At 37.1% G+C, this 21,971-nt stretch overlaps 1 protein-coding gene across 2 annotated transcripts in view; it reads left to right on the top strand.

Moving 5' to 3' along the window:
* Positions 1-21,971, top strand: part of CTNNA2 (catenin alpha 2) — a 466,335-nt gene that overhangs the window by 364,869 nt on the left and 79,495 nt on the right. For both annotated transcript variants that reach the window (XM_058838585.1, XM_058838586.1), the window contains exon 9: positions 2,929-3,081. In XM_058838585.1, coding sequence (XP_058694568.1) covers positions 2,929-3,081 — 153 coding nt within the window. The remainder of the gene's footprint in view (positions 1-2,928; positions 3,082-21,971) is intronic.

Below are 21,971 nucleotides of genomic sequence, written 5' to 3'. Positions count from 1 at the left end.
TTAACAAATGATTTTGTCAAGTCGTTCTTTACAGCTTGTGGTGAAGGATGGAAAAATTTGTGGTCCATTGCGTACGTAAAACCCTTTAACTCTACCTTTCAACTTCAACACAAGGGCATCCTAAAACTCAGATAACAAATTCCTAAAGAAATTATAATGCCTGCTTACAAGGGAGGGGGGTAGAAATATTCTACTGACATCTCTGATTAACACAGCAGAAGAAAAATAGAATGTATTAATTTTGTATTTATTAAACTGGTGACAGTCAGAATTCAGATTTTTTTTTTCAGCTGCTGCAATTATGAACCTCAGACAACAACACACCGTTACCATTAGAAACAAGATATCCATTTTATTCATTCATTCATTTTGATTCAGAAAGAGCTCTACTGTATATTTACAACCCCCAAATTGCTGGTTAGCTGATGCTCTTGCTGTCCTTTTTATTGATTTCTGGTATGTGGTTGTAGGCTATTTGATGAAAATAAGCTGCTTACTTGAACATCCTGAGACTACTGTTACAATTCCACGGGGCATATTGTTATAACCCGATCTATAGCACCACATTACCTTAGATTAAAAATTGAATTGCTTGTTCATTGAATAAATACAATCCTTTGGAACAGATCCCTCCTTATGGCAGGATACAAACAGAAAAGTGTCGGTGCTCATTTAGCATTTAAAGTAAGGTTTTTTTAGTGCAGTGGGCAGTAGGTTTTCACTGGCACACGCTGAACTTGAGCAAGCAGAAGTTTTTAAGGATCTTTCACTGAGAATGAGCTGGAAGCCACAATGGATTTTTAAAAGTTTCATGTGCTCCTTTGGAAATGATGCCATTTGGCTTTTTTCGGTACAAGGGGCATCAAAGTCTGACTATGGGCACACAAATAAGGCACCTGACCGAGAATTTGCCAGCAAGCCCTGGGAAATGGATGTCTGCAGAGGAGAATGATGCAAATTTATGATGCACCTTCTCTGGCAGTATTTCTTCCTTAATGCTGGCTGTAGGTATAACTCTTGATTTAAGTGGGAATCACAGAATATCCTGAATTGGACCCACAAGGATCATTGAGTCCAACTCCTGCACAGAGCAACACCAAGAATCCCACCATGTGTCTGAATTTTTAAGTTAAAATTTTTTTTATAAATATTGACTGGAAATCTATCCACCATAGAATGCAGGGTGCTCCTGCACTATTCTCTGACACTGAGAATCTTACGATATTTTTTTTCTTCTTGCAACGTTTTGATGTACTTGGAACAATATTAGTTGTTATATTGAGATGGTGCCTATGAAAGCTGTTCATAGATCAGGGTCTCGTTGTGTGAGATACTGTGCAAATAGACCCAAAGCGTGGTCTGAAAGAGCTTTTAATGTAAGAATAAAATAAGAGTCAGCAAGTGGATAGCAGCAGATTGATGAGAGAAAAAATAAAGAGTACAAGATGGAGATGTAATAGCTGGTAGCAAACACACACCAGCTTCCAAACCGTTGGCAGGTCTCTGATAGATGATTCTTTTCTTCTTTTTGTCTTCTTTCCTCCCCCTGTTTGTATGTGTTACTGAGTTAGCTATTCTGAGTCCCTTTAATCATTTTGAAAGCGGAAAAAAAACTTTCCAGGTTGAATCTGAGTAGAATTAATTTTTAAGGAGGATTGAGAACTGCTTAATGCATTGACTGCATCAGTTGTGATGGAAATAAAAGGAATACCTCCTGAAAGCGCATATATGCTATTTTACTTTGCTTGTTTTTACTGCTCCACTCACGGAATGAAGGAAAATATTCAAAGTTAGCTTTCCCCTTATTCAAATAGAGCTGAGAATTGCTGCCATCAAACAGCAGATGCATCTTGGATTATGTATTTGCAATGTCTGACAATAGGCCAGTTTTCAGTGTGATTGGGTGTTTTGATGGCACCTTGTCTAGCTAAAGCTTTCTTGTCTGGGCTACAGAATAGAGAAAATTATCTGTCTGGATGCCTCATCTAACTAAAAATGCATGGTTTAAAGAGACTAATGGCTACCCAAGCCTCCAAGCTGAATAGCTCCTAGCTTCTGTTTGAGCCCACAGTTTTTCATTCTTAACAACCCAAAGCTGGAAAAAACATAATCAAGATGTTTCTGATCCACAATCCTACAGAGTAATTAAGCTTTCAGGTAGGTTTAAGATTTCAGTCATCTTTCTGGCTGTCTTTCAAATTTTAGTGAAGTTTGATTAGTGGTCATTAGTAAGGTGGCAAAGTGTTTAGTGACATCATTTTTACAGTAATATTGTTTCAAATAGATGTTTATATGGAGTAAGAGGTGTTAAATCTTCAGTAACTTCTAAGGTGTTTTTTTCTTCCTTTAGAATAAATTGTAGTATATTTTCTAATCTGCCTGGAAAATGTAAAAAGGTTTTCTGTTTATACTTCTTGAAGCTATTCGAATGGGAATACAAAGCACAAGGCATCTGCTACACAAAATATTAATTATTGCATGGAATACTGTTCACTGGAGGAATTAGAGAAGGCTTAGAAATATTCTGGCTAATATTTTTAATGGTTGCTTGGAGTTAAGCTCCTTAATCCATATTTGGCATTTTAGTGAGCTGAATTGTTTTTTCAAGCAGTGTGGAGCTTTCAATACTCATCAATTTGCTATGTCTTACATGAGTTATCACCGTCATTCTGTGCAGGTCCATTCAGGCCAGCAGGATTAGGTGTATGTCAGCACAAATCCCAGGAGGGGTTTGCAGAGCCTAGGCCCTCAAGTGTTTAATTTTTCTTGGTGGAAATATTGGAGAAAAGAAAGCAAAAAGTCCAAATTCCCACATAATTCTGCACGATGCAGCACATCAATGCTTAAATATGAAGAGTGGGATGGTGTGCCGATAAATGTCCTTTATTTACTTTTATTTATTTACTGGTCTGCTCTCTTGTGTCACAGCTCCGGAAGGCAGTGATGGATCACATATCAGATTCATTCCTGGAGACCAACGTCCCACTGCTGGTTCTCATCGAGGCCGCGAAAAGCGGGAACGAGAAAGAAGTGAAGGAATACGCTCAGGTCTTCCGTGAACACGCCAACAAGTTAGTGGAGGTAAGCGACCTTATGGACACGGTCAGATTTCCATCTGGCACCTCGAGGAGAGGCAGGAAAAGTTATATACTGGATGAAATGTTAGAGGTGTTGTTCCAGGAGTTTTGGTCAATTTTATGCTGGTGATTGCCCAGGAAATGTTTGGATGATGGGCAGAGGAAAGCGCTGTGTTTTAGTAGTTCATTAAAGCAATTGAGCGTGTTAGAAATGGTGTGTCCAGCAGTTTGTCAAAAGACATGAGTGACAAGAAGCAAATTTCAGTTCAGCTTCACTAACAGCACAATGGAGCTGAATGTCTGTTGAATAAAAAGCCAAATCTGTGCTTCACAATCTAGTCCTGGCCAAGGACTGCTCTAGAATTATTTATTTGTCAGTCTGAACTAAAATAGGAAAAAGGACCTACAGAGAAGGCACAACCTTAAGAACAGGTATGGTCTGTATTTCATATATAAATATATATATATAATATTATATATATATATATATATATATATTATATGTAAATATATATATAATATATATAATATATATTAATATATAAATATATATATATATTTATAGTATCTGCTCTTTCTGAAGAGACACACTGTAAAGTCAACCAGTGATAATTAAAGGTCATCTGAGATGATACTGAAATAACTTTATTCTACCACAAAGAGTATAAAATATAATGATAAATATATAATATTTATATATTATATAAATATTATGCATATTATATAATTTATATTATATAATAAATATTATATTATTTATTATATGTTATATAATATATTATATGTTGTATATTTATATATTATATTTATATATTAAATATATTATATATATTATATATATTATATATATATTTATATATATATATATAAAATAAATATAATAAACCTTGGATACTCATGGAATGGACATCTAACAAAATTATGATGAAGTTCATCTCGGTTTGCCCTCCAGCAGGCCAAGAACTATGAAAAATGCTTGTGTTTTTAAAGACAAATATAACTCGGTGATTTGTTCAATAACTGTGGCATTTTTCTGTACTAGCAATGTTTTGAAAGCTTTGTAGCCCCTTTGCAAGATATTTTCTTGTCACACAGTGTGCTGTTTAGCAAAGGGAAATGCAATTAGGGAACTGCTGATCTGACAGGTACTGAACTACACCTCTGCATGTCTTATGTTAAAACAGGACTCATCCTAATTCTGTAGAGCCTGAGCTGAGGCAAAGAGTAAGGGTTTCTTAGTTAATATTGGCTAAATCTGGATATTTCTCTGATAAAATAAGTGTCTGGATGTGTTTTTGCAGTGGGTGTGAGTTTTCAAATGTTCTGGAGCATCTCATTCTTGCCATGTACCAAAGAGGGGGTCAAGGTACCTTATTCTGCTCTGGAAATGAGGTGTTTGCTACAGTACTTAACTTGTAGGTGACTGAAGGAAGGTCTTGAGGGTCTAAAATTCCTGTACAATGCTGAATCCATTAAGGTTTATTGCTGTTGTTTTGCAAGAGGATCACAGAGCTGTCAGCACCCTTCAGTCCCAGCCCCTGTGTATATGCAAAGATTTATTGCTGCCTCCTTGTGACTGGAGCTGTGGCAATGAAAAAGGAAATAGCTGGTAGGTAATAAAGAGAGGGAAAAAAAAAACCCTAAACAAATGGAAAACCCCTCCACAATGTTTTGTTTGTAGTTATAGTGGCAGTGGAGCTGTAGGCTTATATGCAGTGAACATATGTGGGGTTAGTGTTATAGCAGTCACATCCTCCACAGATTTGCGACAAAGTGTTGCAATGACAGGTCTAATAGCATTATTAAAAAGTTAAAAATAGCTAAGTAGATATTTTAAAAATTCCAAAGGAGGTAATGGCATAAAAAGAGGAAAAATATCTTTTAGGGGTATAGTTAAAAAAAAACAAAACAAAACCACCAAAAACTCCCTGCTAGAAAAACCCACAATTTTGATGGGAAGAATAAAGAACTGTAATGCTGTTAAACTGTCAGAAGGAGAATTTAGGTTTGTTCTTAGGAGGAAATTCTTTACTGTGAGCATGGTAAAACCCTGACACCCCCAGAAAATCTGCCCCATCCCTGGAAGTTCCCAAGGCCAGGTTGGACAGGGCTTGTAGCAACCTGGGCTAGTGGAAGGTGTCCCTGCCCATGGCAGGGGGGTGGAACTGGATGGACTTCAAAGTCCCTTCCAACCTAGGGCATTCTGTGATTCTATGAAACCAAAAAAATGAGCAGATTTAGTTATTTAGTCTTGGTTTTATAAGCCTAGCATTACATTAGATTTGTATTTTAGACCAAACTGGAGGTTGGTTAATGATTTTTTTGACATGTGGTTGTCCTGTACCCCACTGAAAAGCAGCAATGTTGGTGTCTCAGGCCTAATACCTAATACTTTTATTCCATTTAAGTTGTTCCAGACTATTAGGAGCAGATTCTTGATTGAATCTTGTATGTCTGTGACAGCTGGTATTGGCTTGTGGGTGCATTCTTATTTTTCTCCAAGGATGGGTTCTTCTAAGTGGATCTGTCCCTTTTAGTTGTATGAGCTATTTCTGGTTCAGGTAAAAAGCATCTTGAAGAAATGAATTTCTAGTGCAAGTGAAATTTTTAACCCCAAATTTCAAGTTCATCAGTCTGCAGAAGCAAATACGTATTTGGAATATATTTATGTCCCTTTTATACTAGATTTTCCACTTCAAATAGTTTCATCATTTTTACTTACCGATGCACAATGGAATCTCAGCAGATGGACTTCTCTGGTTTTGTGGGTCAAGTATCTTGCAAATAGTAAAGTGTGGTTTAAAGATGAGACATAATCAAGTGACTATGAAATGTAAGATGCTTTCCCAGGCACAGGGCCAGAATTGCTTGCTAAGATATGCAAACACAGCTCTGCTGAAGTGCGTGGAGTTGCACTTGCTCATGTTAGAGGAATTTGGCGCTGCCAGTTCAATACTGTGAAAAGTCTGTAGTATTAATCATTAATTTTGAAATCTGAATCTGAATTTCTTGGATGTCCTACCAGGCTCAATAGGCAGCCTGTCAAAAGGTCAGGAAAAAATAATACATGTTTTAATATTTCTTTATACTAAACCTACACTTTTCTGTCCTGTGGGGGAAAAAAATTGCACTTCTTGATATTTGTTGAATACAAATGGCAGAATTTTCTCTGTGCAGCCAATACATTTTTAAAAATATATTTTGTCAGCTTCAGCCTTAAGGAGGTTAAGTTTCTTTTATAGTCCATATTGCAGAATATTTAAGTCTTCTCTCAAAAGCTATTTTCATTATATAATATTTTCCCTTTCCCACCTCTTACCATAACATTAATAACAACAAAGATGGATTGTCATTTTGAAGACATTTACTGACAACCAGATTTGTCTATGGCTTTTGTTGGAAACAGAGTGAGGTATCACTTAACTGTAATGTAAATCATACAAAATAAATCAAATTGTCAGGCATTCTGGGGGTAAAACATAATAATATAATAAAGCAGAATTTAGATGGTGCCACTCCAGGCTTGGATGGGTAACTCTTTTCCTTGGAATATTTTTTCACAGCTATCTCTCAGGTTTTTTTTCTGTCTTCTAAAACTGAGGTTAGAGAAGTGATGGTGCCTTTCCAGGTCATGATCTTTGCTTTATGAATCCCTTTATGTTATTGAAAAATTGTGTCTAATGACTGAAAGTAAATGCCTGAGTTGTAATGCCAACTTCTGATGTGACCTTGGGAAGTCATTGAACTTCTCTACCCAAGCACCTTCATTAGTAGCATAAGGTTAATGACAGATAATTCTAATACCTGCCACACAAAGGCACTTGACTGATAAATCAGCTCAGATTTATTCAATGCATCTATCAGAGCACTATAAGGAAGCTAATTAATTAATTTTCATTATTCTGTTTAGTAGAGGTTCCTTGGTTTAACTGTTCGTCCTCTGAACTGCTTCTTGAAAAATTAAATCATTAAATCCAAGAGGTTTTCCTGGTAGATGAAATTCAGCATCCACTAAACTCTTAAGAGCCATGGTAGCAGGCTGTTCAGCTGGAATTCAAATTATAGAGGACTGGATCAGACTTTCCATTCTCAAAAGGGTGGACATAAGTCCAAGAGATTTCTACTAGTTGGTTCAGTTGGAGGAGTTTTAATGCTTTTATGGAAATATTTCACCATTTTGGTGGTCTGTGAACACTTACAAGAGTTTAAGTTAGTTGCATTATTCTTACTTGCAACAAAACATGAATGGAGGGTTTTTTCTTCTCCAGTATGAGCTGATGAATCACCACATTTAAAGCACCTAAAAATGAACTTTTCAAAAGTGTCTTACCAATTTTGCATGAATTGATTTTAATGAAGAATTTTGTGGAGCCCACTTTAATCTCTCAGTTTCACCTCAAACAAAATTAAAAGATTTCTGGAGACATGACAAATAATCAGTTGCCTTGTAAGAACACCTGGCCAGTGGAAGAACTGAGTTTATGATGATTTAAAGTTGATGATAGTGCAAGCACATCAACAATATCGTAAGCTTGGATGGTAATTTGTAGCAGATGAAATCTAACAGCACCATTCTGGTTTTGGTTTATGGTCTCTCTGTCCATTCAGCTTGCAGGAGACTTTATTAATTTTCTCCATGTAATTGCCACTTTGAAGAGGATAATGGGGTTGCTTTTGGGCACTTAGGGGCTTGGGGTTTTTTAATTTTATAAAAAAGAAAAAGAAGAAAAGAGTTTGAGCTTCTTTATGAGACACAATGCAGGCTACCTTTCATTTCCTAAGGATTGTATTATTTGGAGCTCCCTAATTCAGACTGATTATAATCTTCCACATCATAAATGTGGAAAGGGTTTGCCTGCTGAGAACAGGAGGGGAGAAAAAAACATTTTTCAGTATGCACAGCACACAAAACAAGCAGCTGGGTCTGCTCAGTGACCCCTTCTTAGTTCATTTGGTAATGAGAGAAAAGGGGGAAAATTATGAAAGAAGATTTTACTCTGGTGGTCAACAATGGATTCAATCTCAATTTACATCAGCATTAACAGAACTAATACCCAAACCAGTATTTTTTCTTTCCAGAAATAACTCTCAGAAAGCCACAAAGAGTATTTGCTTCATAAGAAATGCAAAACTAGACTTTCTCCTAGGGAGAGAAGATCATCTGTGTAACTCTGCAATGTACTTGAGGTCGATGAAGTGCTGGGAGCTCACATGTGGCACTTCAGCTCCCTTCCAGGAGGCACTGGTGGCCTTCATAAGGAATAGATGGCAGTGTTTTCTTTGTGCTTTTCTAAATATTGGATAAATTCATGAACTGACAGATTTTAATTTAAGACAGACAAAACCCAGAGGAAGAAGCCTAAAGAAAAAAAATTTGGCTCATTTATTTCTGAAACTTTTTTTTTCCAAGGAACAAAGACTGTTCCTGCTGATTTTTTCACACATACATGTGATGTTCTATTCTTTTTTGTTTAAGTGACACTGCTGCTTCAACAGAGTACACACCTATAGCTGTTTGCTTCTGATGGTGGAGAAAAAGTGTCGATATTCTATCATAGCTTCTGCATCCAACTTGCATCCTGAAAAATGTGTACATCCCGGGGTTTACTCTTACAGACTGATCAGCTTTGGCTCTGTGTTTTTCTTTTAGCTGACATTAAGCTAGATAAGAAGCACTATTTAGGAGGTGGTAATCCTTGCTTCTAATCAAGGAGTGTTAAGAAGGTCATGGATTAGTTTAATTCAAGCTCTTCAAGTTGAGAGAGATTTTATTTGAAATTAAAGCTGTGAGATACCTTTGTGTCCGGGCGTTTCATCTGCTCAGTTTTAATTTCCATCCCAGGCCTTTCTTCCCATGTGGGGAGCAGATGTTCCTGATTCCTAGCAAACATCAGGCGTGTATTGGCACAGCTAAAGCCACAAGACCAATTGTTAGCAGTGAGGCAATGAAAAGTTGGAACTCTTTGAGTGAAGTTCCTGAGTCCCTCCTGCAGCCACATCCTATGTGTTTCTCTTCCTTGGAGGGGTAAATGCCTTTGAGGCAAAATGAACTCCAGTTCTTTCAGGATAAAACTTTCTGGTAATGCAGTGTCATGGGTGAATTCTTTATCCTGCCTTTTTTACTGACTTTAACCACTGGATATTGGCATTCCACTGGGATCCATGCTGATTTCATCTTGTGGTGTCTTGATTAATGCTGAAATGGAATCTAAGTGCCTTAGAAAAGGTAAAACACAGGAAAAGCTGCTGCTCTGTGACTTTTGCAGCCTCTTGTGTTCCTGTCACTGAAGAAGGTAGGTTATTAAAGAGGTAAATACTCAGTGTCTGCATTGTCAAGGCTGTTTTTGTCCAAAGGGGTCCATCTCCAAGGCTTGGGGTCTGCTGTGAGAGGGAGCAGTTCAGAACCTGTCATCTATAAACTGCATTGTTGACACAGAAATAGGGGGGAAAAGAAACAACTTGACATGGAGAACTTGGCTACAGCAGATTCTGATCCCTCAACATCTGCCCTTGGCAGATTTCTAGTGAAACCAAGGAACCCAGGATGTCTGGAAGGGGGAAGAGCTTCTTTATCTCCTGGCTGCTTTGGCAATGTGGCTGCTTCCAAAATTTCTTCCTACCTATAAACACCTGAGAAAACAAGCACAGAACAGAGTCAGACTGTTACCATCCTTTTGAGTAATCATTTTCTATTCATTTGTCCCTTTTTTCTCTTGAGTAATCATTTTCTATTCATTTGTCCCTTTTTTCTTAGCATGCTACACTTTTACATTTCATAGCAACACCAACGGGGTTGAAGGATAATTTTATTTGTTCACACGTATTTCTGTAATTTAAATAATAAGCAAATGCTACATGAAGTTAGCAACTTGTGGGTAATGATGATGTTTTCATTCCTTCCCAGGAGAGTACAAGATTAAAAATTAAATTTGAAAAAACCCTAAATGGGAAATTGCTGCAGAATCTCCCATGTCAACTTAAAAGCATTTCCAGCTTTGGGACTGTAAACATTAAGCCAGTGCTGTGCTGGTTCTGTAATCTGATTTCCTAGAGGTCATCATTCATTAGAAAATGACTTATCATGTGGTTTTACACATTGGAAAAAAATGCTGGAGAACTTCCTACAAAACAACAAAAGGGTAATGCAGCCACTTCACATATTTTCCCTAAATCTTTCACATTTTTATGTGTTCTCTATTACTTATTTTCATGAGAAATACCTGGTTATCTCCTTGCAGTGAAATTTATTTGTAATAATTTCCCAATATTTTCCAGTTACCTGATTTTTTTTTTTTTTTATAATTAACTTTTAACCATGCATATTTGAGACCTCTTTAAAAGAGATAAAATCAAATTACTTCCTTTTTAATCACTAATATTTGACAAATATTTACAAATATTTTTCTAGGGGACTCACTTCAGTCTGACCATGCTCTGCGCTGTGTGATCCACATTTTCCCAAAATAACGGGACTCCTACAAACTCTAGTATCCATTTATACCTTCTGTCCCTTACAATGTGATCACACCCCAGTCTGTGTGATTTACAACTTGTTAATAATGTAATCAGGAGCACTTGGTATTTTTTTTTTTTAATTTATTGCATAAATTATTCATTTGGCTCCTCCAAACCAGTTGTTTGGATTTGTAACCTTAGTATAGCAACATCTGGAATGTTGGATGTTCAGAAAGGATGGTTTCTATACAGCCTCACCTAATTACCCTCATTCTTTCTTTTTTACTCTCATATCCTATTTGGAAGTGTTTTATTTGTGCCCTAACCACCACTGATGTTTTTCTCTTGTTCTTCCTTAAAATGGGTACCTCAATCTGTCTTCTAAAATCTGCATGTTGGATAAATTTTTGCTACTGAAGACAGGTGAACATTTTGTTACTCTGTAAAAAGTTCAGCATCTTTTCTTTGGTTCTGTGATGTATTAGCAGGGTTATATTTCAATCAGTAAATATTAAACATTGTGCTTTTCCATGAGCATCTTACACTGTAAGAGCTGAATTAAACAGCCTGTCCTGGAGCACAAAGTGTGAGAGAAATAATGGGAATGGGGGGAATGAAAAGGTGAAATACAGGAATCTATGCTATTGTTCCAAAGTCACAATAAAATCAGAAATTAAACAGCTCTAATTATTGTAGAAAAAGGGAATTTGTCACTAACAATTCAGGGCAGATACTGAGGGGAAGAACTAAGAATTCAGAAAGTTTAGTGAAAGCTGTAAGTACTTCTGAGGAAACTGAAAAACAAATAATTTACAAGGAAATAGTGAGTTTGAAATATTGGAGAGCATTCAGACCTGCTCAAAAACTGAGTCGATATCCAGAGAAAATACATGTCAAAGATTTGAGTACAGAATGGCATGTCTAATGATGGGTTTTTGAGCTGATGTAAAAGAAGAAATTCTAATCATTTATCTAGAAATCTCATCATCTTGAACTAAAGTTATGGGAGTTTTGATTTTAAAAGATTTTGCAAGCAAAATATACATGTCAAATATTCAAATACAGACCACTGAATAATAAAAATGATTATTAATTTAGTAATCCAGAACAAAATATGCATCTAAATCCCAGTATCAAGGTACACTGGAATTGTGCTGGAGTGTCTCTGTTGCTCCAACTGATGCAATCTGTGGATTGTAGTGGATTTTACCCCATTTTTTTCCTCTCTATCCCATTAGCTGGATTCTAACAAGCATAGTGGTTATGGTAAACCAGTCCTAGATATATCCCACATTGCTTCTTTTGTGGGTTTTCCTAGAATTCCAGGTGTTTGCAGAAATACAATGAACCTTTTGCCATTTTGGATTGGTTCAATAACTTGTAGTTGTGTTTTGACACCAATAGTCTCAGCCTTGAACGGCCTGTGCAGCTTTAAAATATTTTTCTGTCAAAGCAGATCCTCAAGATAAGCAGTAGAGTCAGATAAACCATGTCTTTGTTTCCCCCAGGACAGTTGTTTGAACAAAATACTCATTTCTCGCTGGAAGCTTTTGCTGCAGAATTGCATGAGGGAGATTTTAAAAGCAATCAGGATGATGGTATGAATGGACACAGAGCAGGCTGTGAGAAATAGGAATCTGGGAGAGCTGCTGGGGTAAGAGAAGGTTCTAGAGTGAATTTTCAGTGAATTTATTCATTTCTGCTTGTAATACTGCTGCTGAATGTCAGGTATGTATAGGGCTAGATTTTTTTTTTTCTCATGGTTTTTTTTTTGGTGTTTTACTTATTGAAAACCCATGGATTCAAGAAGAAAAATCATCATATTATGTAGATATGGATCCAGAAAGAAAGTATTCTCAGTCAGAATTATCCTAGGTAAAAATTAGAGCTCAGTTCTGAAGGAGAAGATTTTTGGAAAGCCTAATGAGATAAAAGAGCAGCAAGCTCATTCAGACAATATCTAGATATTACTGAGTAAAATACCATAAGCCTAATAACAACTTTTCCCTAGAGTTTGAAAATTTATTTTTTACCTTAATTAAATTTCCAAAGATAAAACCAACCACCTCACTATTCTGTTAGAATAACATTATAACAAATGGATGGATCATGCCTCACTAGAAAATCTTTTATGAAATATTGATGATAATAAAGGAGTGCTGACTCCATGGCTTAGCATGAAAAAGCATTGGTTTCACTGCTTTATTTCCAAGCTGGGCTCTCTGAAAATCAAATAAAACAATTAAGTGGATTTTCTTCAAAGTTCCAGAAAGTTTTTTGTACGGCCTCAGAGCAGGCAGGAGGAACATCAGCCTGAGGAGAACTTCTTAAGAAACTTTTAAGTAGCTGAGAAACCGATTTTAGCATGAAAGTGTAATCTCAACAGTAAGTTTAGTTTCATAGTACACAGGTTATAAAACTCCTGTTTTGATGATCCTGAAGTGCTTCCAAGACTTCAAAAGTTGAGGAAAAGTGGTTCTGTAAGCCTTAATCTCTTTGCAATATGTTATGCTTGAAAAAGCACAAGATAGAGAGGGGAGGGAAAGTCAAGATTTTATCAACACCTGCACTTTTGGGGTCAAAAGGTTTGTAGGACTCAGGTCTTGCTTCTGAAAGATGAGTAACTGCAAGGCTGCTGCCATCACCCTGATCATGGGGTCATTACATCTGGATGACAAAGTCACTGCTTTGTAATGAGAACCTTTTATCACAGAGCCAGAAGTGGTGGTGTTGCTGTCTCCTCGTAGTCTGTAATTTCATCCTCATACCCTTTGGGGCACCAATCAATGGACAACGAGTTTTTATTTTATTTGTAATGAAATGAGGACAGCTTTTGACCATAGCTCTGCAGAGCAGGCAGCACATCAGCTGTTACCTTCCCGAGACACAATTTGTGCTGTTCATAGCTTAAAGGGATTTGGAAATATCACCATGCCCAAGGCAACAGGTAAGAGCAGCCATAAGGTCTGAAACCACTGTTTGTGACGCGACTGAAGGGGGCATGGATACGTTTTTATTTCAGAAATTGTTCTTGCTGCAATGTCAGAAGGAACATGAAGGCACTCAGTAGTGTGTGTTAAGAGTAGAACAAAGAAATTTTTAAATACGAGAGGGAGAAATGAGAAAGAAGCAGTAATGATACCTTATTTGGCTCAGTCCTCACTGGGATAGTTGTCCTTGTTGGGATGCCAATATAGCTGTAGAATTTATGCAGAAGAGGAAAATCACTGAGGCTTTGTGGGACCCTTCTCAGGTAATAACAATGTCAAAGGACATCCCTTTGAACAAAAACATTTGGTGATTTTATTGGATTCCATTATAAAAATTGAAGTGTAGGTAGAAATAGCTGCTACTGACCACAGTTCTTACATTATGTAATATTAAACCTCTAATCATGCATGGTATTGCAGCTAATCACTGAGTTACCTTAACATCCACTGGTTTAAAGAGAGTAAAACACTTAAATAACACAAATAGGAAGTTGCAACACTTCACATTCCCAGTCTGTATAAGAGAATGCAAAAGCAGATGAAATTTTGTACATTGGCTTGCACACAAATATCTCAGCATTCCTGTAGCCTTTGCTCATTTCATTGGATGCTGCTAAATAAATAAATAGGATGAAGAGATCACTGGCAGTGTTATACAAAAGGTTGTACATCAGTGTAAGTATTAATTACACTAATTTCTGACACATAATTTTTAAAAGCCTTAGAGATAAAAGCATTAAGACCATAAATCATTATTTTAATCTGATTATTTCCAGTCAGTCCTTTATTTACTGTCTGCTCAATTAAAAATTGAGGTTAATGACTCCTTCAAATGTACTGTAATATTCCAGTATTCATTATTTCCCTCTCCCACCCCAGGTAAAAGTTTATCTTTTTTTTTTTCTCCTCTCCATCCCTTTTTGCATTAGAGAGGCATTTCTGATTCACACCATATATTTTCATTTCTGAAAGTCGCTGATAGCAGTTTTCCCATCTGAAATGATGTAGAGAATGAGATGGCAAAAAGCCAGGCAGCAGTAGGAGCTCTGGAGAGCAAATGTGCAAGCACAGTTTTACCTTCGCCCTTACCTTACAGCTTTCTGTCTTTGCCATGTGCTGCAGAAGTTCCCTTCTTTCTCATCCATGTCCTGGCCATAAATCATCTTTTACTTTAGTCTTATTTCTAATAAAACTCAGGATTCTGCTGAAAACTTGAATTTGTGTCCCCATTTTTGAAATCTTCTGATTGGCAAATGAATGAGGTGTTACCCAAACATACTCAAAAATTGGTAGCAATCATTTGAATGATTCATAATTTTTATGCATCACAGTTAAAATACAAAAAAAATCTTCCCCAGTGTTTTTGCTGGGTCCAATCCCATTCTTTGTTGTTACCTGCCTTCATAAAGTCTTTTTTCTTGTAGAGGATAATTATTTCCAACATCTTCAAAGAAGAACAACCATTTTTATTCCTTCCTTTTTTGTAATGTTTCACACAGAAGAGTTTGGCATTTTACACGCTGTAGGTGAATGTGTAAAACAAGATGCTTGGTTGGGGTAAAATGATAAATCTTCTTCTGTCTTCACAAACACATCAGTGTTCATCAACCAGGTGTAAATCCAGGGCTTCTAACTTGACTGAACTTTAAACTACAACATCTCAGGTTCTCTTTGAGTGATGCTTCCTGCCTCAAACACTTTTTAGTGCTCAAGAGCACCAAATGGCTGTCTTGCATCAGTTTTGGGGGTTTGGAGTGTTTTCTTCTGGATTTTTTTGGTTTTGTTTGTTTGTTTGTTTGTTTGTTTGTTTTGTTTTAGTTGGATTTTTTTGTTTTGTTTTGTTTGGTTGTTTTTTTTTAAATCAAAGTACTTTTTAAATATAATCATTAATATGATTTCCACTTTGTAGGCAATATCCTGTTAGTGAATCTGTGTTTCTCTCACCCATGGAGAAAAAGGATCATTGTATTTCCATCAGTGGTTCATCAGTGAGACTTTCAGACTCCTTGTTCCAGTTTCTGGATTTTAACTGTAATATCTTCTGACTGTTGGTTGACTTGTCATTTGCATATCACTTAAAATAGTAGACTAGATGCAAGTGAGCAAAAAACTTTGAGCATTTAGAAACCATTAGATGCATCCTACTCTCTACTATATTTAAGCCAGTAAAAGTAAACATAGTAGACTTCCAGGATTAATTTTAAATAGCTAGAACCTTGCTAACATAGAAGACAACATTTTACCCAACTTCTGCCTTTACATCTTTTAGATGGCAATTGTCTGCACCCTCTGGGACAGCACAGAAGGGAGAGGGAATTTTACAAAGAGTTTATTGCCATGCTGAAGTAGAGAAATCAGGAAAAATATGTGGGATGCATTGACTGAGGATCCCTTTCTCTCTTGTGCACCTTTGTAGGGATGTACCACCTTTGCAGCTCTCCCTTGGTGCATTTGGATAGCTTAAGATAGAAAGGTGTTAGAAAGCATCCAGGGGAAGAGCTGTGGAGATGGAGAAGGATCTAGAAGAGAAGCTGTATGGGCAGCAGCTGATATCACTTGGTCTGTTCTGTCTGGAGCTCAGACCTCATCGGGGTCTGCAGCTCCTCCCGAGGGCCAGCTCCAATCTCCACTCCCTGTGACAGTGACAGGACCCAGGGAACAGCTGGAGCTGTCCCAGGGAAGGTTTAGTTTGGATATTAGGGAAAGGTTCTTCCCCAGAGGGTGCTGGCACTGCCCAGGCTCCCCAGGGAATGGGCACCAAGGCTGCCAGAGCTCCAGGAGAGTTTGGACAGCGCTGCCAGGGATGCCCAGGGTGGGATTGTTGGGTGTCTGTGCAGGGCCAGGGGTTGGACTGGATGATCCTTGTGGATCCCTTCCAACTCTGGATGTGATTCTGTGGATCCTTGACAATTAGGGGCAAAAAATGTCTTTTAGACAGGTCATGAATAGTTGCATATGGTGAACCACTGTAATGACAAAAATCATGTCAGTGGCAAAAGCTTTTCCCACAGAAAGCGCTGCTCTTTCCTGTGGTGAGCTTCTAAACCTGCCCTCAGTTTCTTGCAGAGGGGATGTTGTGTGCATGCAGCTACCTTCTGGTGAGAGCTTGAAATGCTTCATTTACATCAAATCCTTCCCTTGTAATAACACCATCATATCAAGTCTCTCTGCAAGTGAGACAAGCAGTGGCACTTGTGTCTTAGGGGAGCATTGGCATTTCCCACCTCATGCAGGCTGAAGATCTGTTTCCCTGATATTTTCTTCTAAGCTGCAGCAAAAGAATAACATCCTGCAGCCACTGCCCATGGTCAGCTGGATCTTAACCTGTGTGAGCTCCCCAAGTTTAGTTTAGTTTGCAGTGTCTGTCAGAGATGCTCCCGTTTTCCATCCTGTGTGCATGGAGAGCTCTCTTGGCGTGTAACTGTAACACAACAGATGGGACACGCTGCATCTTGGCTGACCTCTACTTGCAGCATTTAAATAGCTAAACTGATTTTATTACCATAAAATAAACTTCCAAGAACTCCTTACGCTCTAGACCAAGCTAACAAGTGCCAGCTGCAACGCTGCAGTTGGAATAGCTGAGGAGGAGAGTTTTCATTGTGGTTTCATGGGACTGGAAGATGTTTCTGTTGATTTTAATGAGAACCAGAGGGAAGAAATGCCTGGAAAACTTAGATTCTCTTCCAACCAAGACGAAGACATGAAAACAACGCTGTCAGGAGTCACATGGATTTTATTAGGAAGAGTTTCCAAAGTCATGCTCGTGTTTTTCACTGTCATTGGAAAGAGACTGAGGACAAACAGAGCTTGGAACACTGGCAGCTGAAAAGTGGTGCTGAAGAAATGCTCAGCACCCTTCATCTCAATCTGCCATTTAAAGGTTTTCCCTTTGGTCTCACTATTCTGTTGTTTTCAGCTCCTGATGCCCCCATCTCTTTGGGATTTACCTTCCTTTTAGTCTGATTGCAAGACCATTACCTACCAGCTCTAAACCTTTAACAGGACAAGTTTTATTTTCTAACAGAGAATTCTGGGAGGAACTCAGGTGCTCCACTGGAAAACTCGGGGATGCAATCCCCTCCAGAAAAATAAACACTAGAAGTTTGTATATCTAGTAAAATATAAAAGACAGAAGTTACTAAAAAGCAGTTAAAAAGGACCCTTGCCCTGTACACCTTGGCTTCTGAAAGAGGGATAAAGGTCTCATTAAAATTTTCTAACCCTTTTTAAACACTTTTTGTCTTCAGGAATGATTTTTATTACACCTTTTCAAGTCCTAGATTCATTTTTCATGCATGAATTTAAGCTCCCTCCTTTCAGCTCCTGTCCCATTTGTTGGGCAGGAGTTTGAATGCACTTAGCTAAAACTGATTGGGGGTTTGAATATTATAAATATATATTCAATAATATATATATTATATATGTATATATATTCTATGGAATCGTATTTTTAAAAATGTTTGACACGTTCTTTAAAATTGAGCAAAATATATGGAATCCTTGTATTTTAAAAATCAATCTGACTGAGATAGCACAGCAACATATCTGAATGCTTGCTTCCTTTGGGCTGCTGGGAAAATGTCATGTACTTTGTACAACGGTCTTTTATTCTGATTTCTTCAATTACACCACCTTCAAATGTTCCACACACAGTTACAGATACAACCAGGTACCACTATATCATTACACAGACACTGGAAAACTGATTTTCCTTTTCCAGATGTGAGCACACTATTAAGTCTAGTTCTAGATGGCACAAGTGGGTTTTTTTTAGTGTTTTCAAAAAAAGGACAAAACAATTTTATGCAAATAAATAATACAGATGCTTTCAATAGAAGTTATTACAGTAGGGAGGAAGAAATCTATTTCTTTTACTCACTGATCCTTTTCCCTACAGCTTTTTCTGCACAGGTTTTTGAACTTGTTTTCATTCTTCCTGTGCGAATTTTTCTTCAGCAATATAATAAGTAAAAACATTGTGTGTTCTTCTTCATGTCTTGTACTCTAAGAATGACATTTTTGTTGTAATACAGATTTGAAAATAAGAAAAGGCCAGCTATATTTCTGTGCCTAAAGAAATGGAAATCTGAATCTTACAAGAAGGACTTATTTAGACTTTGTTGAGATGATTCATAGAAGGCGTGGAGGAGAGAGAAATAAGGGAAGAGTATTGTGGCTTGAGACTCTGCTTTCATTTCATAAGCAACTTCATTACCAAGTGAAGAATACATCTTTGTTATATAAATAATTATCTTCAAGAAGTTCTTCTGATTAAATTGAATTTCATGTTTGTGCCTCATTCTGCAGCTCTGTCATGCCTATGATAATTATCATTATTATTTTTTCATCTTGATGTCTAGGAGAGCCTTTCCTTGTGTTAGAAGACAGTTGGGCAGAATTAAAATTTCAAATTAATTAAATTTTTCTCATAAGATATATGAGATCCTGCACTTACCAGCAGAACAGAATACTTGCTGTGAAGGTGGAGGAATCTGCCTGTAAAAACAAACAAACAGGAAACAAAGAAACCAAAAGCCTAAACAGGTGGCAATTAAAACCCTGCTTACAATAGGCTGAATGTCAGACAAATTAAGTGCAAGAAAGTAAATTGTTATTCAATTTCTCTAATTCCAGTCCAGTTTCTACTCTGTAAAATCCAGAAAATTTCAAGCTCTATGTCAAAGAGCAATTTGGAAAGTGATTCCAGAATTTTTTTTGCCACAATGACCACAAATCTTATAAATTTTGTTTTGAAAACCCTACCAGAATGTGAGGTTATTTTTTCCCCCCAAGCACTTACCTTGGATACATTTGTAAAGCATTTCTGCACTTTCCTTTAGTGTCCTATTCCCCCAAACTTCATGGGAACTCTTTTTGCCTCACAGTTTCTGCTGCTCTTTTTACACAACTGTTCTAAGTGAAGTTTTTCAATGGTTTGTATTAACAGTTCATTGTGTTTCCTTAAATTATCACTATTTCTTCAACATCTTTATCTGCTCCTGTCTTGATGCTTTAGCTCTGATCTGGTTTGTTTAGGTTTTAAAACTGCTCCCACATGTATGAGTCTTACAATAGATTATCATCTGTGCTTGTAACCTGTCAGGATTGTTATAATTCCTTGTGATTGATCAGGCAATAGAATTTCTATTTCTGCTTAATCTTTTCCCTGCTCTGCAGTTACTTGCTCTGATGGGCATCGAGGTAATCCAGGTTTCTTTGGCAGTTCCTCAGTGAGTTAAGTCCAAGCCTTTTGGCCTTGTAGATATGTCTGCAATTCTGAATAAAAGAGGATCAGAGAGCTCATGCAAGAGCTGAGGTAATTCAATGGAATTCTCTTATTTAACAATGCAGACATAGAATAATATCTCTTCCTAAAGCAACCCTTTACACCCCTTGTTTCAGGAGTGAGTTGCATTTTAAGGGAAGATGTACTGGGAACACATGGATAATCTTAAGGAATAACATTTAATGGTTTGTGGAAATCACTTTGTGCCTGGAGATTCTTGTGATACTGTCCTTGAAAGGAAAATTTCCTTCCCAAAAAACTGTTTGTGTAGATCTGCACAGGCAGGATGGTCAGGATAAGGGTAGGAGCAGGTGGTATTTAATCTGATTATTTTTTTCCCCCCACCTCATTTTTTTGGTTATGCTGTTTCAAGTATTTTACAACACACTGACATGTATTTTGTCATGTCATTGCTGTGAAAAATCTCAGGAATTCATAAAATATCTGTGAAGCTGGAGCTCTCAGGTAATTGATGATAATGGTTTGATAAATATACCCGCATTTACAGCATGTGACTGTATGGGGCTGAAAAATGGCAGGTTGGTGCAGCAAAATGTCAGTTCTGTGAAAAATAGGCCGAAATCTTCAATGAAAAGAGCACTGAAAAATAAGACAGCTTATTAAATTTTTGGGGTGATGTCAGACACTAACCTAACCACTAAGAAAATAGCCTTGATAACAAAGGGTAAAGCTGGCAGGTAAAAGTAGTGGGTTTATTTAAAAAATAACAGGGGGAGCTACTCAAAAAGTGCTGAATGAATCCATAAAACTGAACACAAAATCTACTGACCCCTCCAAACAAATGTGCATTGGGGATGTTCAATACAGAAATGCATATTGTATAAATATAGGTTTGAATTATTCTGGGAAAACCTGGAACTTGAGAGAAGCTGTGTCAAATGTCTCCTATGAATGTTTTCCTGGTAAGAAATGCACTTTTAGGTCAACATATTTGTCAAAGTTGGCTGGCTTTGGCCAATAGGAATTTATTTGATATCAACTTGACAGTTTTTTTTTTGTGATCATTTTTCTTTTCAGCCACCAAAGAGAAAAAAAATATTATTTAAACAGCTATATTTTTGGCACATATTTCACATACAGATCGTATGTCTGGCACAATTTGTTTATTTTTTTCCTCCTGTTATGAAAGAATTTTCCTGAATCTGTCATATATGTTTATAATCAATCTCAACCCTCAGCCATATATATTTTCTACTTCAATAACAATAATGATCTGGAGGAAAGATACAGGATGAATTACTGTATTAGTAACATCTTTTGAAATTGTGTGGGAATTTTTGCATATTTTAGAAACTTGGTCGTGTTTCCCACAGGAGTGTGTAATATCAAACATAATGCCCTGACTAATTGCTGTTGGAACTGTTTTACTCATCCCCCTCAGTTTTGTTTAGCTGATATATTCTTCATTTCCTTCCTTAAGCTGAAATGTGGAAATGCCAGGGTTCTTTTGTAAACAGCTGATAAACTCTGTTATAAAAACCACCAGACTTTTCTGGGTAAAAAAAACCAAAATAAATTCATTGTAAATTTGATAAAAACAGCCCATGGATAAAAGAGAAAATAAAGTTAATCCTGACACTGTATTTAATGCATGCATTAGGGGGAAATGCAATAGCTGGATGATATGATGATATGATCTTGGTTATTTCTTGATGTTAACCTTTTTTTTTTTTTTTGGTGATCAGAGAGCCCCAGTCATCCAGGAATGAAGGAAATTAATTTTCATGTTCAATTTTCTGTGTTTATCTTCCCTGTGAGGGTGTCAGGCCCTGGCACAGGGTGCCCAGAGAAGCTGTGGCTGCCCCTGGATCCCTGGAAGTGTCCAAGGCCAGGCTGGATGAGCTTGGGGCACCCTGGGATAGTGGGAGGGGATGAACTTTAAGGTCCCTTCCAACACAAACCATTATATCATTCTTTCCACCTGGAAGTCAACAGACTGAGTTATGTGATCTATGAAATCTAGACCCTATAGAAAGGAAATCTTGTATTTTACTTAGGTTGAAGGAATATAGATTGCCTTTATTTTTTTACAAAAATAAGGTAATATTATTAGAAAAAAGTAGATATATTAGAATTCTAAACCCTAAAGCTGTTTAAAGCAGGATCATATACTACCAACATAAAGGATTGTGTGTAATT

Source organism: Poecile atricapillus, chromosome 4, assembly GCF_030490865.1.
Source record: "Poecile atricapillus isolate bPoeAtr1 chromosome 4, bPoeAtr1.hap1, whole genome shotgun sequence".
NCBI lineage: Eukaryota > Metazoa > Chordata > Aves > Passeriformes > Paridae > Poecile > Poecile atricapillus.
This window is presented reverse-complemented; position numbering and strand designations above follow the sequence as displayed.